The sequence below is a fragment of the Martes martes genome (genome assembly GCF_963455335.1).
Source record: "Martes martes genome assembly, chromosome: 14".
NCBI lineage: Eukaryota > Metazoa > Chordata > Mammalia > Carnivora > Mustelidae > Martes > Martes martes.
This window is the reverse complement of record NC_137902.1, coordinates 54,472,354-54,499,794: the sequence shown is the minus strand read 5'-3', so window position 1 is coordinate 54,499,794 and position 27,441 is coordinate 54,472,354. Positions and strand designations below refer to the sequence as shown.

The following is a 27,441-nucleotide window of genomic DNA, read 5'->3' as shown; positions in this document are numbered from 1 at the left end:
CTTCCTTCACAACTTTCCCTCTGCAGTGCTGCTTCCTCTTTCTTCCAGTTCCCTCCTCCCTCTTTCCTTCCCTCTCTTCCTGGGAATGCTCTCCGGCTCATCCCCATCGCCCTCTGCTCCCCAGTTCTGCCCTTTCACTATCCCCCGCTATCTTCCTTTGTCCCTGGTCACCTTCTTCTCCTTCCCCTGCCCCCTTCCTTACCCTCCTTCTCCGCCTCTCTGCCTGCCCGGCCCTCTTCCTCCCTTCTGCCTGTCCCCCCACCGTTCCAGTGAGCACCCCGAGCCACCTCTGTAGAAGCCTGGAGTGTAATGTAACTCACACTGCATGTGAGAAGTGAGCTATTTATCATTATTATTAACGAACAAGATCCCTTGCACAGCAGAACTTTCCCAGAGTCTATTCCCTTGTCACCCCAGGAGTAGCAAAAAGATTTATTTGTCTCTGAATTGCACAGGGTGGCCCATTTACAGCAGGTCCATCAGAAGTGATGTGGAGCTTAAATGGGAACTGGAAGAGGCAGGGGCCTGCCCTGTCTGCGCCCTGCCTGGAGCGGGGCTCCTGCTGAGAGGATCCTCCTGGCCCGCCAGGGTTTTGCAGGGGTTGATCCCTAAACACTGTTCCCTGCCTCCCAGGAGGCCTGGGCGGGACATTTGGAGAGATTTCCTGAGTAAGGGCTAAGAAGGGGGAGTGGGCAGGATGGGGCAAGGGGGGAGTGACCGGGGGGAAGGGGTGCTGGGAGCAGAACTGGGGCAGAGAAGCTGGCCAAGAGGCCTAGAAGCTTTCCTCCAGAGACCAGCTGCTCCTTTTCAACAAGAAGCTGGACTCAGAACCAGTTTCCACCATCAGTTTGTGGGGAGAAGTTGCCCTAGAATGAGGCAGCCCACCTCAGCTGAAATGGGCCTTTTGGCCCTGCCTGTGCAGCCCAGGCCCACCCTGGCAATGGATCTGTAGACCCCAAACCCCAAGCCTAGACACCAGAGGGGTCCCTTCCCCCTGGTCTCCTTGTCTCCAGGTGGGCAGAGCCTGGCTTTGTAGGGTATCCCTCCTCCAGGCCTGTCTTGGCCGATGGTGTCAAGCCAGTAACCAAGCTGTCCCCTGCCCTCTTCTGCCAACCCCCACATTCATGCCCATCACTGCAGTGACCTGACTGGATTTGCATGTTAAAAGGAGTATCTGGGGACTCTTTAAAAAGAGAGGGAGCCAGCATTCATTCATCTAGGCTGTTTTATTCTTCTCCCCCTTATTACCTTCCTTGCCCCCAGCAGCCTAGGAGCAGTGGAAGGGAGCTTTGCTTTCTGTGGCCCAGCCTGGGCATTAAAAGGACAGAATCCCAGCAGGCAAGAGTCAGGCTGAGCCTGGGGTGGAGCTGCAGGAATGAGGAGGCCTTGCCTGGGGCTGGATGCATTCTGGGGGAGGAAGGAGCCGAGACCCATAGAACACAGTGTAAGCCAAAGGGTGTAGCCATAGGAAGGACAGTCCAGATGCAGCCCCTGCGCCCCAGCCAGGGACGGGAAGTGAAGTCCAGGCAGGGTCTGCGAAGACCAGGGCAGAGGAGGCTCTGAGAGGCACATGTCTCTGCTTTCCTCCCTCACTGGGCTCCATTACCATCACTGCAGCTGGGCTTTCTCGGCCCACCTGTGGCTTCGCCGCCGCCCAGTAAATGTTGGCTTCTGTGTGGCGCTGGGCTTGTCACGGTGCCCACTCCAGCCCTAACCAGAAAGCAAGAACCTTCTTTTTCAGGTTCTGCAGAAAACGGTTTTAACAGGCCAGGCCGCATCTGATTGGCCTATTTGAGTCACGTGGTTACCCCTGGACCAATCAGATGTGCCCTAGATCTGAAGTCACTCAGTAAAAACTTGGCTGCCTAGATCCATTCCCTTAAAGCAGAACTGTGGGTTTATAAAGAGCATCTTTACTTGGGGAAAGTGTGGGCAGGGAGGCAGTGGTTAGCAACTCTGGGTGGCGTGAATAAAGCGCTATATTTGCCGTCGTAGCTCTGCCATTCACCACCTGAGAGACCGAGAGCCAGACGCAGCCCCTCACTTGTACCATCAGTAATTTGGGGAGACAGGACTGGATAATCCCCAAGGCTCGTTCCTGCTCCTACACTCAACGTATCCCCGAGTTGTGCAGGATCAGGCCTGGCCCCCATGATCAGGAGCTGCCTCCAGGAGCCCCTCCCACGCCTTCTTCAGACCCCTGCCCTCCCCTGGGGAGGGTCTCCCGAAGTTCTCCCACCTCGAACCCGTCTGCAGCAGCCATGAACTCATCAACAGAGATGGTCTCTTTCTGAATTTTAAAATGCCCATTTGTCTAAGTTCATGATAAAGAGATTGATTGGCTGTTTTTAATACCCCCCTTTAAATAGAGCTCATCTCACACTGCTTGTGATGGTATTTTATTACCATAATAATAATTGCAACGACCATTTATTGAGTATTGCTCAATATTGCCTTGTGCCTGGCTCAGCGAGAAGCTTTTTTTTCCCTCCACACCTTGTCTCGCATAATTCTTTCTCACAACCCTGGGGGTAGGTACTGTGAACAGTTCCATTTTTATATTTTCCTTTGCACAGGGAAACTGAGGCCGAAAGAGTCAGTTCAGCAGCATACGCTTGAGGTCTCCAGCCAGTACGTGGAAAGGCTCGTAGTCACACTTAGGGAGTGTGACTCAGGCCATGCTCCGAGTCACCAAGTTTTACTGCCTGCTGTATACTCCAAAGCCCAGCTGCACCTGGTCGCATAGGGGAAATCTGCTTGTGTGGAAGGTGTAGACCTTTAAAGGGGCACATCTGCACATTTGCATTAAGCAGCAGCTGGGTGCTCGGAGAGGCCCCCCAAGTGTAGGTGCTGATGAATGCCGCCCCCCCCCATATCCGTGATAGAGCATATCCCTGATAGGCGCCCAGAACCTGAAATGCAGGAAGTCAGCATTCTTTTCTCTCCAATGGCTTGTCCCTTCTAAGTATATGAATGGCTCTTTGCCAGGCCCGTTTAAAACCTTTTCTAAGTTATGCAGAAATTAAATGGGTTTTCACTGCGGGGCATGAAACATAATCTAAGAAGGTCAGACACTGGACCGTTCCTTCTTTTCCCCTTCTCCCCTGTCTCCTCGAATCTTGCTTTTAAATCGTCTGGTCAGTTGCCCAGAGAGCCTTTGCCCCGGACCAGGAGGTATGCTTGGGTGAAATGTCCCCTCTTCCCCAAGGCAGGGGGCCGGTGAGCTGACATTCTCACGGGAGCCATCCCTCTCCTCTGGGCACTGGCTGCTTGTGGGGTGTGCTCTGATGTGCTGTCGAGCACCCCCCACCCCCCCGCCCAGGGGCTGGCTGCTATGAAATTGGGACATGTCCTTCCCTGTCATGGCAGACACCCCAGGTCCATTTGGAATGTTTTGTTCTGGGATGTGGGTCTGACTCCCATGTGCACGCGGGTGATGCGCATAGAGGATCTAGAGAGGATGGGAGGAAGTGGGAGAACCGTAGTTTAGCCAAGAGACTTATGGAGATCTCAAGACCCGTGCCATCATGGCGGCTCATCAGGGCTGGGAGCTGGCTCCCCTGAGTGTGGCACCAGGGGAGCTTAGACTTTGGGGCTGTGCACCTGGTGGCCCAAGGGTGTGTATCTGCAAAGTGCCTGCAACCATCAAGTCCCCCAGGAAACAGTTCATCTCAGTTCCAACAACGGCATTTCAGTGAAAAGACTGTGACAGAGGGCAGGCAGGGCCTAGCAAAGGAAAAAGAGGTTCAGAAGCCCCGAGCGACGTTTAGGCACCTGGGATCAGAAGCAGCCCCTAGGGCTGAAGAGGGAAGGGGAGGGGAGAGTGGGGCTTAGGGAGCCCACTGAAGGCTGCAGCCAAGGAGGAGGGGCTGCTGGCTTGGAACTGAAAGGAGTAGAAAAGTTATACTCAAACTCTCCTCCCGCCTCTTTCCCAAACTCTGAGCTCGTACCAGCACATTCCGCAGGCAGCAGCTAGCCTGCAAGGAGCCTGGGACTGGATGTGGTCCACTGAGGTCTCCCTGGAGTGGGGAGGGAGAGACAGAGCAGGGTACTCAGTGCATCTGGGGGGTGCAGACAGGGAATGCCCAGCACAGTACCATCATTAATATTCATAGTGCTTCTTGACACCTGTCTGCCCTCCCCTCGAAGGCATTCTTGTCTGCAGTCCTCTGGAAGGCACAAGATGACAACATCCGACTGCCCATTTCTAAGCACTTATTATATGCTGGGAAATTTGCACTCAGGAGCTCATGTTCTCTTCACCATGACCCTATGGCATATTATTAACTTCAGTGGACAGAGCAGGCATTAAGGATCAGAGAGATTAAGTAACCCAAAGACACACAGCAAGGCTAGCGTTCCCATAGAGTCAGTCGATCCCTGAAATCCTGGCACTTGTCTGCTCTGCCCCCTTGCACACTTGATTCTCTTCTGGAGGGAGGGAGGGAGATCTGTTTTCCAAGCCACCAAGCTGAGGAGGAAAGGCCTAGCAAAGGAAAAAGAGGTTCAGAAGCCCCAAGGTATGAGGCAGCCTGCTGGGTTTGAGAAGTACAACTAGCTCTAACTACCAGAAAATATTAAACCGATACAAATAGAAGCTACCCATGATCTTAGCCAAAAGGCCAAGAAGGGATGCCTGCCAGGAAATGCAGCGTGAAGGAAGAGACAGGGCTAGACCACGAGGGCTTGTGTTCTATGCAAGGGGCACGGGGGAGTCATGGATGGTGTGGAGGGGAGAGGCCTCCCTGTCTACCTCCTGTCCTCTGTGCTGGCGGGAGGACATATTCGGAGCCTGTCCCTTTAGCCTGGCACTTGCCTAGTGATGGGGAGAGTCAGCACACTCAGAAACAGTGGCAGATCCATAGCCTAGTTCTCCTGAGGCCCTTTCCAGCCCGACTGGGAGTTTTATAAAGAACACCCTTGCCTCAAGCAGATGGTCCCAGGGAAGGGCCGCCAGCATGCCCCAGTGACAGAAGCTACTCAAACTGATGACGCCGGGCCCAAGTCCTGGCCAGCAACACAGGGAGGAGGCAGCAGTGTGGCTATCGTCCTTGAAAGGAGCCCTGCAGGTCTCGGAGGGGACCCAGTCATCATCCCAGTGGGAATAAACACAAGGCCAGGAATATCGGCTGTGCCACCAGCAATGTAACCGGCTAGTCCCACACTCCTGGCTGGGAGGTCCCACCCCCGGGGGCAGTTGAGCTCAGCATCATACAGAAGAGGCAGAGAAAGAACTGCCGTCAGTATTTTAGAGAAGCATAAGATCACTGGCTTAGAATTCACCAGCCCTGAATTCCAGGCCCTCTTCTACCACTGCCTAGCTGTGTGACTTGGGCAAGTGACTTAACCTCTCTGAGCCATCGCTCCCTTTACAAAGGACACTCAATAGGAGTAGGGATTGTACCCTTTTGTCTCTGCAAAGAGTCTCATTCAATTGTCTATCTCCAGGTGTGCCCAGAGCCCACTAAGTGATGAATAAAGTTCCCTTGCCCAATATTCTGCAGGCACGGCTGCCGTGCCAGGCACTGTGGTGGACACCGCGGTGATGAGAGCCAGCAGTCGGGCTAGAAGCAAGCATGCGCTGAGCGCTCTCAGAGCCACTCGTTTGTGTCTTCAGAAAGGATGTGGGCTGAACACCTGCTGTGTGCCAGGCACTGTGTCAGGCAAGGCAGCTAGATCCCCATGGCTTCCGTGGGGCACACATGCTGTGAGGGAAGACAGGCCCCAACCAAGGCATTACAGAAGACAGTGGATGATGAAAATGCCCTGGGGGCGGTGGGAACCTAAGTATAAACAATGGTTGTGGGGAGTGGGGTCATGGTAGGAACTGACCTGCCTTAGGAGTCTGGAAGGTTCCATGAGGAAGTTACATTTAACCAGAGACCCCCAAGTCAGAAAAGGGCAGGAGTCTACAGACAGTGTGTAACAGAGGGAATCATGGTAGGCTCCCAGGAGGTGGCACCTTTCTAGTGGGTCTTGTGGGCCTTTCGTGGCAGGCTGCCATGGCCCAGAGATGGCATGTGGTTGCCCTACCCCAGGCAATCCAAGTAACTTCTGTGGGGTCCGGCAAAGCCTCAGGGCCCCCTACCTCCTGCCTGTGGCACACACTTCTCAGCTCCCCACCCGTGAAGCCTCCCAACATGCAGACTCCCAGGTGCTCCCCAGAGCAGCCCTGGGCCTGAGGCTTGGGCAGCAAGGGGCATTCAATAGAGGAAGTGACACCGCCAAGAATCAGGGATTTGGGGACCAAAAGGCCCTCATCCAGAACGCCAGGATGAGCAGATCATCTTTAGAACTTGTGCTGTTATAGCCGCCAGGAGGCCATCAAAAAAAGGGGAAAAAAAATAGATACTGCATTTTAAATTCCTCTGAACCCTCTTAGAATAAAAATGACAAAGCTGCGGGTCTGGTTGGCTGGAGGGACGTGGTTAATGGGCTTTGGGGGAATAGTCACCAACGAAGGCAGCTGTTCCGGGCACCACTCACACTTTTGTTTGCTTTGCTTCACCCCCAGAACACGCCAGTGGGGACACCCATCTTCATTGTGAATGCCACGGACCCCGACCTGGGGGCAGGAGGCAGCGTCCTTTACTCCTTCCAGCCCCCCTCCCCGTTCTTCACCATCGACAGCGCCCGCGGCATCGTCACGGTGGTCCGGGAGCTGGACTACGAGACCACGCAGGCCTACCAGCTCACCGTCAATGCCACGGTGAGTCCCGCCCCGGAAGTCTGCCTCCTCCTACCCTGGGAGAGAGCAATGGGACACTAGCGTCCTTCCCAGCTGGTCAAACCTCCATAACAGGGATGCTGGCGAGAGTCACCATAAGAACAGGAGCAGTGCTGTGCCAAGCACTTGACTGGATCCTCTCTGTTAAACCCCACAGCAGCCCTATCTCATATGTAATATGAAGTTACCCATTTTACAGATGAGGAAACTGAGGCCCAGGAGCAATTCAGGTCATTGCCACAGTGACCCAGCCACTGCAATCTAGAGCCAGCACTGGGAAGCCCGCAGGACATCCACGGTGTGGGGGTGTCCCCTTGTTCTCTGGAACTTCAGACCCAACGGTGTCCTGACACCACCCTACACGTAGGCGCCAGAGGGTCTGGGCCTCCTGGTCACTGCTCCCAAGTGGTAACGCTTACACAGGAGGGCCCTCCCATGTGCACCAAGCACTGTGCTGGGTCCTGGGAACTCTAGGATTAGTCAGCCAGGAGAGAAAGGAGAGAGACAGGAGTAATTGTCCCATTTTATGGCTGACACTGTTGAGACTCACAAGCCAATGAGTAGTGGGGAGCAAAAACGCAAACCCAGTTCGTCTGACACCAGTCCAGTGCCCTGTGGCCAGGAGTTTCTGAGTTTCCAGATCCTCACAGCTGCTTGGCTTCTGTGCCCTGCTGTTTGCGAGGGCCTGGGGGACAGGCAGGCCACATTCCGAGTAGGTTCCCAGTCCTGCACTCCTCTCCTGCAGGGCGAGAACTGGCCTCTTGCCCCTTTGATTTCTGTTTACAAAGCTCTGGCCGAGAGTGAAACAAGTTGTAGGAGTCCCTCTTGACCTGTTGGGACCCATTTGCCTAACACCCAGGAACTCCCTCCAGCCCCTGTCACTGCAGTGGCGACTGCCAGAGGCTCTGGGGGCTCCTCTTGCAAGTCACAGAACCCAGTTCCTGGGGCAAGACCCAGGGACTAGGCCAAGGGTCCTCCAGTTTGAAAGTTGGGGTTCCCCCAGGCTTGGGTAAGGTGTAGAGAGTTCCCAGGAGCCAGGAAGTGCATGCTTTTCCTGGGGGGGGCCACTGTGGGGGCCGTTCACATTCTTTCCTTCTCCCCTGGTTAAGTGTAGCTTGTCCGGAAGGTCGCATGTCCTGCTCTTAGTAAACCAGATTTCTGGGATCAAGGGGGTGTGCAAAATTGGTCCCTGCTCTCTGCATGCACCTGTGCCCTTACACGCCACCTCGTGCCCGCACACAGCCGTGGTGCCCCTCCAGCTGCTCTCCATTTGCACACGCAGGGGCCCAGGAACACACAGATGCTTTCTTGCTCTCTTTCTTGCTATGCATCTGTCCCTGTGGAGTAATTTCCATCTTCCCTGAAAATGGCTTTGGGCGGGCGGGGAAGAGACGGGGCAGGGGGGTGGGGGGGTCAGTGTGCAGGCAAGAACCTGGGTGGCCGGACCTGTCAAGAGGCCCAGAGGCCCAGGCTCCAGCTGAGATGGTGAATACAGTTAAATTGCTGTTAATCTTGCTGGCGAGCAGGCCTGCAAGCAGCAGAACAGGAGGGGCCCTTCCCTGTGGATAGCTCCCCCACCTGAAGCTCCGTCCCCCTCAGGCCTGGTGCTGTGCCCTTGGCTGCGGGACATTTCCCCAAGGAGGTTCTCCTGCTGGGCATCAGGGCATCACGGGGAGCAGTGTGGGCGGCAGGTGGGGAAACGGGGGACTTCCCTAGGGGTGGCTGCTGAGAGCTGCAGGCCCCCAGAGTCACAGCTGGGAACCTGCTGAAGTCCCCGCCCTGCCAGGTGTATCCCCTGCCATTCCCTTTCCCCTGCCCCGGAGTCTCAGGTAGGCTAGATGGAGGGATCTGTGGCAGGAGGAGGGCTATGGCCCCAAGACGGTGGGACAGGGAGGACAGCTGCCAGGCTGGACAAAGCTTTCTACATGCAGAGCCTGGTAATGACAAATGAGAACCACTGGCCTCCCTGCTCTAGGTCCCTGCAGCGAGCTCTTACACCAGGGGCAGTCCCCAAGCCCGGGCTATGGATTCCTTTGTCTTAGAGCCCGAGAAGCTGTCTCCCCAGTGGACCCTCAGCGCAGCTCCTCCCGTGTCCAGACTCTCCACCCTGCTTCTCCCACTCCTCATCCCCGAAGTCCCTTGTCCTCTCCGTGGGCTGCCCCTGAGGACTGTTAGGACAACCTGCTTTCCCTTCCCAAAAGCTCTGCTGCACCTCTGAACCCAGAAGGGAGGAGTAAGCTCTAGGCTTGCTGTGATGGGGGGAATGCTTGGCATCAGTCCAGTCACCCCAGACCAAGGGAGACCTAATCAGAGCGCAGTCACTCCTCAAATCCCAGACCAGAGAATCTGCAGGCCCAAGGGTCCTTGGAGGTCCTTGCCTTGAGCCCCTTCATCTCACAGAGAAGGAAATTGAGACCCCAAGAGGGAAGAAAATCTATTCGAAGCGACACAGCAAGTCAGGGCCCGAGCTGATGTTAGGGCCCCAGATCAGAGCAGTTAGGACAGGTTTTTACTGCAGAAGGATCTGAGTTGAGTTCTGGCTACACACTTATCAGCCGTATGACTCTGGGCAAGTTACCTCTGTGAGTCTCCTATCTGAATATCCTCTCCGACCCTCTGTTAATGTACCTGAATAATGGGCACATGGTATGTACAGAAGCAAACAAGGGGTAGCCCCATGCCTGCTCCGTAGTCTGCACTCAGCAACGCGTCTGTTCCTGGGGGCTATCGTCATTCAATAGCAGAGGGCTGTTTGAACAGTTCATCACGGTGGGCTGTGTATGTTAGGGCTATCGAAGCTGTGTTTCTGGTTTCCTTTCTCGGCGAGCTTTCCTAAGACTACATTTCCAACTGACTAGGAGGGTCTAAACATTGCCTACCTGGCCACAGGGGGATGGCCCGTATGACCTCTCAGGATTTCTTCCTGGAGTCCCCAAAATGTCACAGGCCCTGGAGCTCCCCCTGCTGGTTCTGCCAGAAAAGTTGCTTGACCAGTAAACCCTGTGGGGGTGTGGGGGGGGTCGCTGGTGGGGGGTGCAGGTCTCAGAGTGGCCCCCTCTGCCATCAGAAGTTTTTTCTTCTGAGGAACGCCCATGCTGGTCATTGCCTTGCTGTCCCAGGATGAGAGGTGGCAGGAAGCGGGCATGGCGAGAGTCACTGGCCCTCTGCCTGAATCAAGAGAAGTTGCTAAGGACAGCACCGTCTTGTTTCCCCAGGCCAGTCATCCCACCCATGACATGTCCGGGACGATCAGGCCTAGGCTGGGCTGGGGGCAGGAGCTCTGGCTCTACCTTAGCCCTGCTTTGTGACATTGGACAAACCACCTTCTGCCAGGCATTGGGGTTCCTGTTTATGTTTTCCTGCACAGGTCAGAGATCACTGTGGGTTCAAACTTTTGTGTACTAATGTGCCTCCCACAGGAGTAGAGGAGCACTTGCGTCCATGGGCACATGTGTTTGTACTCATGGGTGTCATGTGTGTTCAGATGTGTGTATATGTGCACGTGTGTGCCTGTCAATAACGGCACCGTCTAAGGTTGTATATTCTTTGTCCTCTAAGGATCAAGACAAGACCAGGCCTCTGTCCACCCTGGCCAACTTGGCCATCATCATCACAGATGTCCAGGACATGGACCCCATCTTCATCAACCTGCCTTACAGCACTAACATCTATGAGCATTCTCCTCCGGTAAGACGCTCTCTGGCCCTCGTGGGACTTCCCTCTGAGCTTCTATTAGGGACAGGGGCCCTGTTTGGCTGGACAGGCTCTTCCTTGGCATTTCTCACTCCCCTCAACCCCCGTGCATGTCCGTGTTGGGTGTCTTAGCCCAGTGAAAGCCCGACCCCCTCTTCATACTTTGCCACCATGCCCCATGTCCTCCCCCTCTCCCTTCATCCCCAGAGGGCTCCAAGAGGCAAAAACCAAAGACTTACTAGTGTAAAACTAAGGGGAGCAGTGCTGTGGGGTGACAGGGATGCCTGTGGAACCAGCCCGGTCTGGAGAGCAGATCTGGACTCGGCTCAGCCATACGCCCCACGGGGCAGTCTGCCTCTCTCAGCCCAGGAGCGCTGCCCAAGATGGCGGCCGTTTGCCCTCCACTCCCCGGTCCTCTCAGGCTTGGCCCTTCTGTGAGAGCACACAGCTCCAGCTGCCCCTCTAACAGCTCTGTCTCTGGATTTCTCCAGGCCCACGCTTCCCAAAGAGGCATCTGATTGGTTGGGATCCTGATTTTGTGCCAGGTCACAAGGTCACAGATCTCCAGTTAGGCTATAAATTGGCTGCGCTTGGGCCCTGTGTCTGCCTCTGGTCCAATCAGCTGTGACTGGGGGTCTCTGAGGACCAAACGTGTTGCTGCCCGCTTGGCAGGGGCCGGGGGTGTGCAGCTGGGCTCGCTCAGCCCTTGCCTCATAGCCTCCATGCTTCTGTGCAAACTAGAATAAAGCACGTACACTGGGCTGCTAAATTAAGAAAAGCTGGCTCCTCTGGACATGCAGTTTGGGGGGCCGCTCTTGGGGGGAAAAAAAAGTGCCCTCCCTTTTGAGAGAACTCAGTATGCTTAGACGCACAATATTGAAAGCCAAGTAGGGCACCCAGCTGAACATGTGGGCGTTAGGGGCCCACCTGCACATCTGCACGGACTCGCAGAATCAGTACAAGTGACACAGGCTTCCCTTGGCCAGGGTGCAGAACCCATAGGCCACCACAGCCCAGAGAAAGCCGACCTCTAGTTTGGAGACTGTGGTCCATCCTGAGCATGGCATCCTCAAAGCACTCTGCTTCCGTCCCCGGGGGTGTGGGGCTGGGTGTGGGCTGGAGGAGCTAACAAGCAGGATGCTCTTTGGTCCCCTGTTGCAGGGCTCTGAAGCTGCATTTCCGGTGGCGGGGGACATCTCGATGCCCCCTACCCTAACCTGCTCTTTCTTAGTGGCCAGTGGACAGCAGGACCTCTAGCTTTTGAGACTAAAGTCTATCTCCTCCCAAAATCTCTTTGCTGCGCCCCCATCTTCTCAGCCCAGGGAGGCCTTCCCTGACCTTTCAGAGGAGGTGGGCACTGCCAACGGCCTGGGCCCCTGGACATCCCTTTCTTAGTTCTCAGCATCCTTGGACAGCTTGCTCGGCCTCTGTTTCCCTGCTGGACTGGAAGCATAGTTCAGCAGGAATGGGGTCTGCTGTGGGCATAGCACATCAGGGGTGCTGAGGATGTGTTTGTGGAATGAATGAATGAACAAATGAATGAACGAACGATCAAATGAACAGTGCCCTGGTCAGACCAGGCCTCTCACCATCCTACCATCCTCTTCACCCCTATGCCTGCTCCTGTCACCAGTCCAAAATCTGCCCATCTGTTGGTTCCCAACTTACTGGCTGCCCTTCTTAGAATTTCTCCCCCTGGCTTCGTCCTCACCGGCCCACAGACATAGCCAGCCGTTGCTTTCCCCTTGGCCCTGGCAGAGCAGACTCTCCCTGGGTTGTGTAATTTACTACTGAATTATAGTTGCACCTTGAATGTTCCCAGTGTGTGAGGGGGTCATTTTGGAGCTCCTGGTAATCAAGGTGCCTGAGTCCCTGGGACCTGGTCTCCCAGGATGTCAGGCCTAGGGCTGAGCATAGAGAAGGTGCTCAGAGCTAACTTGTTGATTGGAGTGAGGACATTCTGGTGGCCACGTAGCCAGAGAAACTCAGAGCAGGTCCCTGAACTCGCCTTGGCCAAATCCCACACACTGAGGACTGCTGCCTCATTGGGAAACGGGCTGGTAATGACTGCCACGGGGCCTCCATTGCCTGTGTGTTGTAAGGAGTGGAGACTCGCATGCCCCGTTAGAGACCCCAGCAAGCCATGCTTGTCCCTTGGCCGCTGTGAGGCCACTACAGCCAATGCCTCGGGAGCACCCAGGGGGCAGGTCTGAGCCCCACCACTTGGGTCATGCAGGGGCTCCGGGGAGCCAGACAAGGAGGTAAGTGGGAGGTTTCAGTCTCCCCCCAGGTGCCCACAAAATCATCCCGCATGCACACAGCTCTGCCTCTCCTCCCTGTTCCTGCACTTGAAAGGAGGCTCCCATTTCCATGTCTCCAACACAGCTTTTTCCGCTGCAGGCCAATTCCCTTATGCCCTAAGCCTGATTTTTCCGGGCTTCTAATCAGTTTCCATGCCTTGATCTGGGCCCTGCATGTCGCTTTACGGTGTGGAACCCTGACTTAACTCGGTACTTCCCAGGCCAGCCAGGGCCAAGGAGCCCTGCGTGGCCTGTTCAGCCTCCTCGCCCTCAAGGACCCAGGCGTCCCCACTCCCAGCCTGGCCGCTGCTGGCCCGGGGCCTCAGGTCGGCCCCTTGCCCACTCTGCCTTGCCCCGCCTCTTTATCTGCGGCTTCCAGCATGTATGCCTCTCTCTATCAGTGTATCAGGCCCGCATGCCTCATCTAAAGTGTATATATTACCTAATAAAATCCTTCTTATTTGGGATTATTGCATCAAATTTTAATTTCCTCACTCGAGCAGCGGCATGTCGGCCTGCCCGTCAGTGAAGGACCGATAGAAGGTGAAAAGAGCGGATAAACTGCACAAATTACTGCCAGCTGATGCCTATCAGCCCTTTGACTGGAATTGACTGGAATTAAGGACTGAGAAATAGGATTTTCTGCCTCAGAATCTGCTGTGGCAGCTCTTGTCGGAAGTCCCCTCCCCCCACAGGCGCCTCCCACTCCCGAAGCCAACTGCTGTCCACCTTTCAAGTCCTTAATCCTGTCATGGAAATGGGGAAGGCGGTCCCAGAGAGAGTGGTGGGCTGGGATCCCTGAGGCCCAAGACCCGGTGGGTTATAGCTCCAGCTCCTGTCCTGGGCTCCCCCCTGCCCCCCCACCCCACTTTGGAAAAGGCCAGCCTCAGAGGGGAGACACAAACTCCTTCGACTGGACTTCCCCACCAGCACCCAAACCTCAGAGGCCTGAGCCACCTTGCACGCCTCACTCACCCTTGTCTTTGACATACCTCCAGGGCACCAAGCCCTGGGCCTATCCCCTCTGCCACAGAGCAGTGGAATCCCCCAGACCCACCCCAACACAGACCTCCATTCCCCCCAGTCCCCCTCACCCCACCCACTCACCACACTTTATGACTTGAAGCAGGTTCTAGAACCCTCTGAGCCTGTTTCCACCCACACTGCCCAGTGTTGGGGCTTGTGAGGACCTATGCTAGGTGCCCAGCACAGTGCTTGGCACACAGTAGGTACTTAACCAGTGCTCGCTCACCCCCGGCTGTTAGCTGTTCTCTCTCTGTAATACCCACCAGACACCTTAGCTCCAGGGTACGGATTATGAATCCGGGGTGCTCAGGAGTCCGAATGCGCTGAAATTGTGGGGTACAGCACCCACGGGCATTGTCGGGGAAAGCCTCCATCAGACGCTCACAGCGGTCCCAGTGTACAGTGACTTTTATAGCATTTGCTGTGTACAGGGTATGGCCTTGAGGAGTGGGGGCTGTTACACCCACTTTTTTTTAAGATTTTATTTATTTATTTGACAGACAGAGATCACAAGTAGGCAGAGAGGCAGGCAGCGAGAGAGGAGGAAGTAGGCTCCCCACCGAGCAGAGAGCCCAATGCAGGGCTCGATCCCAGAACCCTGGGATCATGACCTGAGCTGAAGGCAGAGGCCTTAACCCACTGAGCCACCCAGGCGCCCCTGTTATCACCCATTTTATAGATGGGGAAAACAAGGCCGTGAGTGATCAAGTTACTCACTCGGAGGATTTGAGCCCAGACAGTCTGGCAATGAAGTCAAACCCCCAACCCCCTCACCATACTGCTCTTCCCACCACAAGGAGACGGGACCCTGGGGGCCTGTGCACCTTTAGCCTCTCTGAGGGGGGCCTCATTTCCTTACAACGTGGGTTCCTGGGACGGGAGGAGCCTGGTGGCAGGGTGGACCCTTCTCTGAGCCTCCTGGGTCTGCCCACCTGCTCTCCCAGCCACATGCCAGTACATACCCCAACCCCCTCCCTGTCTGGAGAGCCATCAGTAAGGGGCCTGGCTCTGGGCCGGGCAGGGGCCACGCTTCTCCAGCCCCTCGTCTTTGGAAATAAGTTTCAGTATATTGAAAATATAATTACTAAGACTCGGAAACAAGAGCCATGGGATCCCAAGAGCCCCCATTCCTCCCTGCTAATTCCTTCTTATAACATTTCCAGTCTTTGTGGCTGCACTTGTATTAAAAGCTCAGGGTTTTATTAAAAATGGATTTATTTACCCAAAAAGAGATGAAGCCCCAAACTTTGTCAGGAGCCTGGTGGCTCTCAGTTCCCAGAAGCTCGGGTGGGGCCCTTCCTGGGGAGAGCCAGCCTCCCTGTCCTCTGGTCCTCCATTGCCCGCTGGCCCCCTCGAGCCCCACCTGCCCACGAGCCTCCAGGCAGCCCAAGGTGAGGGTGCCCATGGCAAGATGCCCCCGGGGCTCTGAGGCCTGAGGGTGCTTTGGCCACCAGTTCCCATCTTTCCAAAGGTAACCACCACCTCCCCTCCCAGACCTCCTGCATTGTACTTGTCCTTGTCCTTGTACTTGTCCTTGTCTGTAGGCCCAGCTCAGCCCAGCCACTCCTGGGTTGCATGCCTGGGTCCATGTAGCTGCTCTGCAAGGTTTACCACTTAGTGAGTTTCTGGAAAGGTGCTCTGCAGGCTCTGGACCCAGTTAACCTGGCAGGCTTGTCCCTGCTTTCAGGAGACCAGGGAATGCCTGTGGACCCTCAAAATGGGACACTTCCAGGGTTCAGGCCAGGTGGGCTCTAAAAGAGGGAGTTGTCCCGTATCCAGAAAGCCTGTCCTAACCCCTGAGCCTCACACCAGAGTCCCACACTGTTGGGACCTCCTCCTGGGGACAAACCGAGGCCTCTCCTACATGAGGAGTGTCCCCTGGAGGGGCAGACCCCCCCCCAAAAAGAGCCCTCTGTGGGGTGACATTGCGGGAGGCTGTTAGTGCGGACCCTGCAATGACCCTCCACAGATGCCTGGGTCTGGGGCCACGAGCAGGGACAGGGTCTGTCATCAGATCTGAAAGCCCAGGAAAACAAAGGTTAACAGGGTTTCTGTGCTCTTGTTCTGTTTTGTTTTAAATCACTTTACTACTTGGAGGAGCCGTTACTACACAGAAGCCCAAGGGAATGGTGGGAGATGTAAGTTGTCCCAAATTTGACATGAGCTAATGCTTGTGAAGTGCTTAGATTAGTGCCTGCCACATAGCAAGGATGTTCATAAATGACAGTTACTATTATTATAACAGAATCTGGGAGGGAGACGGCATCGCCTGGCAGGCAAGAGTATTTTGGACCCAAAGAACCTGACTTTGAACCCTGGCTTCACCGTTCCTTCCTTGCCATGAGACCTTGGCAAGCCACTTAACTCAAATTCCTCAGTTTCCTCATCTAGAAGATGGGGATTCTGGGGTAGCTGTGAGGCTAGAATGAGTTGGCACATAGAAGGCATTTGCAGCTGCACTGGGCACAGAGTGGGTGCTCAGGAAAGAACAGGGACCTCAAAGCTGGTACCACCTGGTCTCTGGCACAGTTCAGGTCCTCAGAACCCGGTTGGGGAGTGCTCATTTAATGGTGTCTTTCTCGGATTTCCTAACAGTCTATTCCCCCAAGGGCTGTAGACAGCTCCTGTCTCCCCCGGGGGAAGGGGCCCCCAAGGAGGAAGCCAGACCTGTCTTCTGCATGGCCCTGGCCTCAGGGCTGTGTCCATGTTTCTGCAGGAACCGTTTCTCCTGGAACATTCTCACCTTCCCTCAGCCTGAGCTAGAGGTGTTCCAGATTGCTCTACACCTGGGCCTGGGAAGGATGGAGCGACAGGTGCACAGGAATAGCTCTGCTCTGAGGGTCCGGTGAAGGATGCCCCTTGTGTGTCTCACCCCCAGAGCCCCACCCTACTGATGGGAGGACCTGTATGTCAGAGAACAAGAATCTCTCCTCAGGAGGAGGTGCACACGTAGGGGTCGATGGTGCAACCTGCAGACCTCACCCTCTAGCTGATGGACAGCAAATCAAGGTCACAAGAGATCGTCGTTAGACATGTGAATGCCAGGGTTATATTTCCCCAGGGGGCAGGACCGGGCTGTCCTGCTGATTATCAACCAGGGGAAACTGCAGCCCAAGCCAGAACTTCGGGCAGGCAGGTGAACAGGCTTGGCTGGCTGGACATTGGTATGACAGGGCTGGAGAGTGAGGTGAAGGTCACGGTGGGCAAGGAGCGACTCAGCCGGTAGTGGCGGTGGCCGTGATATGCGAATCCTCTTTCATGCATCTACTTATTCAATCAACCAACCAGTCCATTAGCTGGTATTTGAATGTGCCCATTCATGCCGGGATCCCTTCCTGGAGAGTCCTAGGCCTCCAAGTCCCTGCCTGAGCTGTATCTTTTGCCTTCCGTACCATTCCCTCTCACTGGCAAACTCCCACTCCTTCTTCATGACCCGTCCTCACTGTTGCTGTCCGGACAACCCTTTGCCAGGTCCTCCAGGCGGACTTCTGCACTTCAGGGTCATTTCCGCAGCTGAGCTCCCCGATGCGTATAGTAGTGTCTGTGAATCTGTCCTTGACCCCACACACACACAGGCTGTGTGCACCCTAAGAGCAGGGACTCCTGACTCCCCATCCTGGTAGTCCCACATCCTGGCCCCTTCTCCCCTCAGTGCTGCAGAGAGGAGGAACAGGGTGTGGGACAGAGCCGTGTGATACAAGAGCTGCTGGTTGCCGTGCTGGATAGGGCATGGGTCATAGGGCCATGGTGGCCTCGGAGGGTCATCTCTGGGGGGTACTCACTTTCAGGATTTATGATACATTCCTTAGTAGAGTGATTGATCCATGATGATCTCCTTTACTCAAGTCCTAGTAAAAACAAGGTCCCAGGGTTTTTGCTCTTATTCATATTAAGGTAGGGCAAACTGAGACCAGAAAGGTAGAACAACCTTCCTGAGGTCACACAGCAATTTAATGGGCGGTTGAGATAGAGACCATATCTCTTGTCCCCCAGCTTGTTTTTCCTCTTTTCTGAGTGGTTACACCAGATGAGGGGAGATGGGAGATGGGAAGGGCGAGAGGGAATGAGAGCATTAGCAAGATTGGGCCTCTCCAAGGGACTCCGAGGTGTTTGCTGAGGCCTCACTGTTAGGTCCCCAGGTTGATGGGGACAGCTGAGACCCAAGCCCTCAGTAGCTACTTCTTAGGCTGGCCTTATGGCAGGGACTCCATTACTTGGGGACGGAAGCTGTAGGTACCAAGACAGGTAAAAAGAAGGATGGCCACCTAGGTAGGGGCTGAGCAGCCAAATCAGGACCCTCCTCTCTCCTACCCAGGGCACAACCGTACGCGTTATCACCGCCATTGACCAGGATAAAGGACGTCCCCGGGGGATTGGCTACACCATCGTCTCAGGTAAGGCCTCGATGCCCTGTTCCTCCTACCCTCCCCCACAACCCATAGGAGTGTCAGGCTCTGCAGGGCTGAGCAGAGGTCTGGGTATATGGACAGTAATGTGAGGGGACCTGCCCCCGGGACAACCCTGGGCAGAGGGCCTGGGAAGGGGACTGAATGGATGAAGGAGGGAGGCGCCAGGGAAGAGAAGAGGAGCTGGGGACTGAGGTTCACATGTCGGAGGCCTCTTGGATGGTGTTGGGGGACAGGAGCCTGTGACCGCTGTTCAAGGTCCGAAGTGTCCGAGTGCTTTGGGCTTCTGAGCCAGGGTCACTGGGAACCCCCATCTACCTGCTTCAGTGCTCTAGGTGTTTGTTTTGCTTTTCTGACTTGATGAAAAGGGGGCGGTTTGTGCATCATTTTAGGAGGAATGGACCTGTATTTTCATCCCATGCTCTTTTCACATTTCGGACCATTAAGAGTTCTTGTTTCATCAGGAGTGTTGAAGGGGAAGCGCAGAGCCCCCTCCTCTCCTGCCCCATCTCTTGGTGAAGCAGAATAGTGACTGGCTGCAGAGAAGGTTCCGGGTGATGGAATCCTGACCCCATGTCCCTACCTAAAGGTGGACCAAGCAGCTCTGTTTGGCTCTCCCAGGCCTGGGTAGCTTTGGAGAGGGGGAGTTGGTGAGAGGCCCGTGAGGGGCTGCTCACTTACCCACACACTCTGGCTCTGTCCCTGTGCTCCCACCCCACCCCACCCCACCAGTGGCCTCCCGCCCTGCCCCCTAGTTGGGAAAGAGTCAGCCTTTTGCCTCTGGGTAGGCCAGACTGGTGGCCAGGAGGATGGCAGGCCACCAGGCTGCGGTCTACCCTGTTACCTCTCCCAAACACACCCCCACAACAGAGAGTGGCATTTGAGGGACATTTTTTCCCTAAAGCGCAAAAGACACCAAGGTGTGGTGATCAAGAACACAGAGGACGGAGTCTCATGAGCCTGTTGTCTTGGGTGGGTCTCTGTGCCTCAGTTTCTCATCTGTGAAATGGGAGCAATAAGAGTACGATCTCGGGCGATTAAGGGTCAGAAGACTTAATATATGTAAAGAACCCAATTCATGGATGTAAGTTCCTTTATACGTGTTAGTTGTTATTATTATAATTGCTGGTGGCTAACAGTAACCCTTGGAAGCTGGGAGTTAGCTGGGGGGAGGAAAACCCTCCGCCTCCTTGGGGGTGCAGGAAATTGGGGGTATTGTGGGCTCCCTGTGACCTGCAGCTGCCAGCATGACTACTATGGTGACTGTAAGCCCAGGCTACCCCAGGCCCCAAAGCAAATACCAATCCGGTTCATGTGGTCAGCAGTAGCCGCATGGGTTCAGGCCTCTCCTTCCTCACCCCGTTTCTCCCCCATTCTGGTGCCCAGCACAGGATTTGGTGGAGGAAACCCCAATATGTACTTTGTGGAATGAAGGAAGGGAGGAGAAGAGTGTGATTCTGGCGCCTTGGGTTTTCAAATTCCAGTATGCCCAAGAATCAGCTGGAGCTCCTACAATGAATGCAGAGTCCTTGGCCCCCCTCCAGAGATTCTCATTCTGTGAAACTGGGGTGGGACCCCACAATAGTCCTTTCTTACTGCACCCCAGATGCAGATGGTCCTAAGGCCAGGGTGTGAGGAAGCTAGTCCTGAAAAGTGAGGAAACCATTCCGCAGGAAGGCAAGTTCCCTGGAAATGAGGGAGACCTCTTCTGCTGAGCAGAGAGGGAGGGAGGCCCATATTGGTGCTGGTTTACTTTACCTTCATGACTTTTTCAATTTGGAAAGCAAAGCAAGTGCCTCCCAGGGAGAAGGGGCTGCACTGGAGACCTAAGGGAACCCCAAGTGTGATAGATTTGAGGTGCCAGGATAAGGCAGCAGCATAAGGGGACACCTGGCTGGGTGGGGAATTGTCTTCTCATCTCATTGCCTGTGGGCTGCTTCCAGACATACCCCAGCCTGGATGAAGGTGGGGAGCAAGGAGACAGGAGGTAGCCTGTGATCACGGCCAGACTGAAAATTCCTGCGTGACACTGAGAGGCCATCCTCCAGGGCATTTGTCCATTCCAAGTTCCTTCTGGGCGCCAGGCCACCAGCCTCAGAAACCCAGGCCCTTTTCAGCCCTCAAAGATGGCCCTAGCCAGCTCTCCCTCCTCACCCCCTCCCCTGGGAGCAGGAGGTGGGAAGTCAGAGCTGCTGAGCCTTTAGTGTCTGGGTTGGGCTCTGAAACTTGCAGTCTGGGGACTTTTGCCTATGGCAGCGTACTATGAAACTTCCAGGGGCATATTCTACCTGGCCAGATCCCCAGGTGTGAACAGCAGGATGAGAAGGGAGACCCAGGATGTGAAACTGCAGGTAGGCGATGTGCGTGAAGGTGGGGGCAGGAGGCAGAAACTTCCAGAAGGCTTGCAGCACTTAGCATAGCATTTTTAGGATTCCCACTGCCAGCAAAAATGTACTTTGAGGGCTTTTAGAAAGGATGACAAATGAGTTTCCTCTCATATGCCAACTGTGATCCATTGGTAATGGCTGCCTGAAGAAGATCATGAAGCCAGACAGGTTCAGTGCGGTATTCAATTGGTAGAGTCTGCTATGGGCGCAGAAATAGGAAGGGCAGGCAGTACCTGCAGCAAATATTTGCAGTCCTTGCTAAGGTAGCACTTAGATCTCGTTTGTAGGGTAACCTTGATGGTTCTTTAACTTGCTCATGTGTTTGTCACCACACAACCCACAGCCCCACCCAAATTCTTTTTAGGCAGCTTGAGGAAGGGGCAGTCCTTCCTTTTTTTCTTCCCTCCCCATCCTGAGTACCTGACTCACCTAGGTGCCCACCCACCTGTTCGTGCCTGCCCTTCTCCCTCGCCCTGCACTGGCAAGGTCTCCCTGCAGTCCAGTCTCAATGTAAGCCTAAATCAGGCAGACAAGCAGGAGTGCGAAGTCCCCAGGGGAGCAGGTAGACAGAAAACTAGGATATGGCCTCATCTCTACTTCTCTCAACTGGTAGACACTGCAGCAAAGCATTTCATCTGGCAAGGATCTGGCCTCACACACCAGCCTTTCCAGTGCTGTTAAGTCTCAGCCCTTTCCTGGGACGCTCGGCCACTGTCTCTTTGGCTTGAAGCAGGAAGAAGGAATGCCCACAAGGGCACCTTCATACTGACTGGCCCAAACTGATTCTGAGTACCCCATGGGAGCGAGCTCCCGCCCTGGATGCTAGAGAACCATTTTCATTTGAAAGAAAGAATACGCATCTCACGGGCTCCTGGAGCCAGTTGTGGGTCCTGATGACCACTGTGGGTGACCGAGTCTCTGGCACCTCCAGAGCCTGGGAAGGGGCAGCTCTGTCTGCAGGTGGGTGGACGCATGTCTGAACCCATGGGTAACCCATGGCACGCAGTTAACCTGCTTGGCCCCTGGAAGTCCCCTTCCCCTCTGGGCTGTTTATCAGCCCTGCAGCTGGGGGGATTTATGTCTGCACACCAGCACTTCCACCATTACTAATGACCCCTCTGTTTTGCCAAGAACAAAGAGGCCTTCAGAGGTAAGTTATGGCTCCATTGCCATCAATTTGTTCTCAGCCTCTTGTGGCCAAACTGAGACTGAAGAATGACAAGGTTCTTTCCCACAGAGGACCTGGCACAGGCCCCATCTGCTTCCTCAGCCTGTGCCTGCCCTGCCACTCACCAAGGGCATCACTCCCTCCACGCCTGAGCAATATGGGGCTCCCACCCCCAAGGGCCAGCCCAGCCTGGGGTCTGGACGGGCACCTTCCTTTGCCACATGGAGACAGTCCTCCTTCAAGGGGCAGCTGTGCCTCACCCCACATAGAGCACTGAACTTGGAGTCCGAAGTTGTGGGTTCAAGGCCCAGCTCTGCCGCATGTAGCAATGTGTCAAAGAAAGGCATTTAACCCCTCTTCACCCCATAATCCTCATCCATGGTACTGGGTTAATAATCTCTATGGCAGATGAAATGGTGCCAGAGAGATTCTAAAGGACCATACAGTATTAAGTATTATTAATTGTCAAGGAAAGATCAGGCCCAGGGGTCCTGGGGACTTCATTCATTTCCTCCTTTATCCATTTAAGCAAAGTGGGAGAGTGTGGGCTCTGGGGCCGCTGTCCAGGATGCTGACCACTAGCTCTGCTGGCCAGTGTAGTTGCCCCTGGCTACTGAGCACTTGACATGGGGCTAGTCTCTAAGATTTCCCACAGGATTTTGAAGACTTAGTATGCAAAACAGATTATAAAGCATTTCATTAATAACGTCTTATACTGATGATATGTTAAAGTGGTATTTTAGACACACTGAGTTAAATACAACATATTATTAAAATTAATTTCATCTATTTTCTTAATGTGGCTCCTAGAGAATTTAAAAGACCACATGTGGCTCACATCCTATTTCTGTGGGCAACTCTGTTCCAGAGTTAGAGCAGCTCGCCTGCTTGCTGCCACTGACCAACCGTGTAACTTTTGAGCTGTTAGTTTTCCAATCTGTGAAATGGAGGGAAGCGTAGCCTGGGCCTCACAGGGAAGCTATGTGCATACAGTGAGCTAAGACCTGTAAGCACATAGAAGAGCGCCTGATTTTACAGTAGGTGCTCAATAAATGTGGCCTATTGGCATCCACCCACAGTGGATGGAGGGTCTTCTCTGGGCCAAGAGCTGCCCTCAGAGGTGTCATCTCGGCCTCAGGAACCTGTAGTGTGGGTGGGGAGGCGGACTGAGATGCATCGGCTGTGTGGACATGGAGTGATGGCTCCCTGGGGGGCCCATTAGACTGTTCTCGCTACTTCTGTGCATGTTTGAAAACATCTGTAATAGGAATTAAGAAAGAATCCGTGAGGGGGCACCCCCCTCCAGCCGTCATGGGATGAGGACACTCACTGAGAAGAGATCACCTACGGCCGCCCACTGACTGATGAGCAGGAACTAGCCAGGAACTGTGGAGTTAGGGCGTTGCAGGCAGAGGGAACAGCATATTCCAAGGTCCCAGAGCAGAAGAGAATGTGTGTTTGTGGAACCGCAGTAATTCAGCACGGCTGAGTGCAGTGTCCAAGAGAGACCTTGGGGAGAGGGGTCGCTGAGGGACGCAGAGCCCCAGGTGGACATCCTGGGGGAGAGCAGAGACAGCAAAGCCAAAGGAGGGTGAGGAGATCAAGGTGACGGGAGGTGGCTATTGGGACAGGTGGCACAGGTTCAGCCCACGGCCTGAGATGACTTTAGAGCCCCCTTGAGCAGGGACTTTTTTATTTAACTCCCGACCACTGTGTGTTCCAGAGAGGAACCCTGTCTTCCTAAGTGCTCTTGAATGGGTGACCAAAAGTCTTGAAGGACCAGCCTTTAGTAGGGTCAGTCCTATCTTTCTCACAGAGTTGTGAAAATAAAAATAAGTGGGTCCGTTCTCTAAGGTGAGTGGCATTTGGCAAGCATCCCACAGGTCACTGCATGATAGGCCCTCAGCAGATACTAGCCATTTCCCTACCCCCTTGTCGGCATCAGGATGCGGTAGAGACAGGCATGTGGCGTGCTGTCCAAAACCCACATCACTAGCCGAGGCTACTGTCGTGTGCCAGCAAGCTGGTCTACCATGGTGGCCAGGAGCTGAGGTCAAAGGCTTCTCAGTCAGCCCCCAGGGCACTGAGGACTCTGTCCTGCCTTCACCTTCCTGCAAGCACCCAGACTTTTCATCGGTTCTCCATCCCCTGAGGTCAGGAGCCCACCTATAGGAGGTGAGAAGCTGCAGTTCTTGGCATGTGGGTCTGAAACCGGGAGCAGCAGCGGCACCTGGATGCCCATTGGGCATGTGAGTTCTCAGGCCTCGCCCCAGAACTACTGACTCAGGCCTGGGGAAGGGGGCCCACAAAACTGTCTTAATGATGCTAGACCAATGAGTTCTGTCATTTGACTCTCCATCCTGTGAGTGATGCTGAAGGGACTCCTTTCCCCTGCCAAAAGGACCTTTACCACCTGAGGAGTGAGGGTGTGGCCAACAGCCCATTCTAGCATTTTCTACCACGTCCTACACTACATCCTCTCTCCCTCAGCCTACACTCCACCGTCCAGGCTGTAGGGACCCCATCTCTCCCACCACCCATGCTTTGCAGCCCACATCCCTTTCCCCATCGTGGCCCTGTCTGCCTGGGCTTTCTGGATCCCCCAGGGGGAGGGGAAGGGAAGCCCATTTATTGTGTGCCTGCCGTGTGCTGGGCTCTGGCTGGCCACATTTTCCTCTCACAGCAGTCTGTGAGGGAGACGTTATTACTCCATCCTGCACACAGTAAAGCAAGGCTCGGCAAGCACATGGGCTGGCCAAGAGTCACAGCTACTCAGTAGAAGGGCAGGGATTTGAACCCAAGCCTCTCAGGCTCCAGAATACATTTTTCATGACCACAGTGGTTCTCAAAGTGTGGTTTCTGGACCAGCAGCATCAGCATCAACATCTAGTAATGGGACTTGTTAGAAACTCCTAATTTTGCATCCCACCCTAAACCTATGGAGCTGGAACCTCCAGGAGTGGGGCCCAGATGAGGCTGCTGGTCTGGGGACCACACTTGGAGCAGCCCTGGTCAGGAAACGCCTATGTAGTCAACAGGGGTGAGTGCACTGTCAAGAAGGGGAACATCGTCATGAGGGGTGAAAAGTGTTTGCTCTATTTATAAAGCACAGATACATACAGGCACATATATCTGTGGTATTGGAATTTCATGGGTGGGGGGAGTTCAGAAAACATGTCTTAAATGACTGGTAATGGGGGCGACGCCAGGAATGTTGAGAAACGCTGGCCTAGAATGATGAATCAGCGATCAGTGTCAGGGCCAAAACCCCTCACCCCAGCCTGAAAGACAGTGGCCTCCCCACCGGACACCCTGGGGAACCTGCCCAGCTGTGCTAGTGAAGGACAAAGCCCTCATTTGCCAGTCTTGCATGGATTTTACTTTAATATTAACAAGTGAGGCAATTCTTTGAAAATGCATTGAGTGCTTTGAAGCGAAGGGTGCGTGTGTGTGAGTGCATGTGTGAGTGTGCACATGTGTATGTGCGTGTGTGTGTGTGTGTGTGGAGAGAGAATAATCAGACACAGTCAGACTTGCACATATCCAGTAACCGAATCAGGCCCCTGGCCGTGGCCTGGTGGGGAGCAGCTATCACAGGAGACCATCGTTAGAAATGCATCCAAGCCCTTGTGATTAAGCCTTTTGGCATTTCCCTCCCCCACCCCGAGAAGTGAAGACTCGGGAAAATCAGGCTTGTTTTAGATATCAGAATCGCATGCCACATCCCCCGGCTTGGAGTAGCACAGCAGGGGCCTGGACGTGCCAGAAACTTCAGAGCTTCTGCTGGGCACAGGGGGAGCAGCCCACCTGGCTGGAGCCAAGGGGCCACAGGGACATCCGAGACAGGCAGAGGGCCAGCTGGGAAAGGGCCTAGCGGCCAAAATCAGAGGGTTCTTGAGCAAGGCTGGCAGTGAGCAGGGGATCGTGAGAAGATCATCTCATGGGGGTTCTAGATGATTAGAGCAGGAAGCACCAGGACAAGGTTGGTCTGTTCATAGGCTGTCACCCCGACTGGGACCGGTGGTTGTCATGGAGATGTACAGGAAGGAAGGCAGCAGGCTCTGGTGACATACTGGAAACAACCAGTACACCAAAAAGGCGGAGACAAAGCAGCTTCTAACCCCTGTGTCTAGGTTTCTGGAGTCCTGGTGGTGGCCTAGGCAGAAAGGGGCATGTTCACAAGGAAAGTTGATCTGTTTACACCCACAATGCCTACCTTAGACATGAATAAGGACTCATACCCCAATTACCAATCCCATACCAAGGCAATGGTCATCCCTAAGTGATCCCAGCACACTATCCCATTAGTCTGGACGGGCCGCCAAGCCTTACCCAGCCTTCCAGAAGCCACTGGCAGTTTGTTGGCGTTCTCTCTAGAGCAGGAACAATTGTGTTCAAGGTTTATTACACCTACAGCCCATGGCTCTCTTCATTTGAAAATATCCAGGGACGGTGCCTCTGGTAGGTTTTTTATGTAATTATACAAATATACTCAGAAAATTTTTAAAAATATATATTTTCTTTTATATATATAGTTATATATTACACATATGATATATTATATATGATATATTGTATATATGTTATATATAATATCATATGTAATATATACAAATATATGTTTATATGTATATATGTGTTAAAAAAAAAGAAACAAGTACATTGGCATATTATTTATAGTTCTCCCCCCATCATACCTAAATGACAGTGATCTCTCACACGAACACTGCTTTTCTCCCGCTGAACCTCAGGAAAGCCAGCCCTTCATCTCCCCCTCTCTTTCTCCCTCCTCTCTTCAGGGCTGTGCAACTTCCCAGCCAGTCTGCTCCTGCTCCCAACGCTGTCCTGTGCCCTGGCTTTGTGATAAGCCAGAGAAGTTCTTGGTCTTCCTTCCTCCTTTAAGGATGCCCTATACACTCTTTGTCAACAGCGATAGCTTGGCCTTTGCTTCCTTCCCATGGAGAACGTTTGTTCTTTCCCTACTACACGGTCTGCCACCCTCCCTTCCCACCTCTCTTTCCCACACCCTCTTCATGGGCGGAAGTCTCTGTCCCTTGCCCAGGAAGCTGTAGAGTCTCCTATATGTCCCATGTACAGAGCACCCCCTGTCCCCCGGAGAACTCCCCCTCAGGCCCAGCTAGAACCTCTCCTGCAACACGCTTGGTCCACCACCTGACTGGGCAGGGAGGCATCGCGACTCAGCTCAGGGAACTACTCTCTAGGCGTGCCTGGGGTCTGGCAGACCATGGTGGCTAGAGGTTGCTCCCAGGCCTGGGGATTAATCTAGATCGTGGCTGGAGGTTGTTTGGCCAGAAGGTCCTAGTCTAGTTTCCCTATGTCAACAAACGTTTGTCTTTTTAACAAATTTGGCTCTTTCCCACTTTTTCCTCATCTCTCGGGCAACCACTTTGTGTTGGATTTCCAGGGCTTTGAGATCATTAGAGGTTTATGAAATTAGCCATGCTGAATGCGCATGAAAGTTTACCTAGACTAGACATCCTCTCCGATCCTCACCAGAACCCCAGGACGTGGCTAACCAGAGCCATCTCACAGACAAGGAAACAAAACTCACAGAGCTCCTGAAACATGCTTAGGGTCACACAGCACCTAAGTGGAGGACACTGGATTTGAATCTAGATCTCCTTGCTTCCTGCATTCATTCTGCCAACTTTTACTGTTCTGCCTGGGACATGAAGTGATTCATGTCAACACCCTGGTTGGTGTGTGGACTGGA

General features: G+C 54.1%; 1 protein-coding gene across 1 annotated transcript in view; it reads left to right on the top strand.

The window, feature by feature from the left end:
• Nucleotides 1–27,441, top strand: part of CDH23 (cadherin related 23) — a gene marked incomplete at its 5' end in the record, with an annotated part of 358,117 nt that overhangs the window by 120,481 nt on the left and 210,195 nt on the right. The window contains 3 exons of the mRNA XM_080822934.1: nucleotides 6,515–6,709; nucleotides 10,286–10,414; nucleotides 18,062–18,140. Of these exons, the coding sequence (XP_080679060.1) occupies nucleotides 6,515–6,709; nucleotides 10,286–10,414; nucleotides 18,062–18,140 (403 nt within the window). The remainder of the gene's footprint in view (nucleotides 1–6,514; nucleotides 6,710–10,285; nucleotides 10,415–18,061; nucleotides 18,141–27,441) is intronic.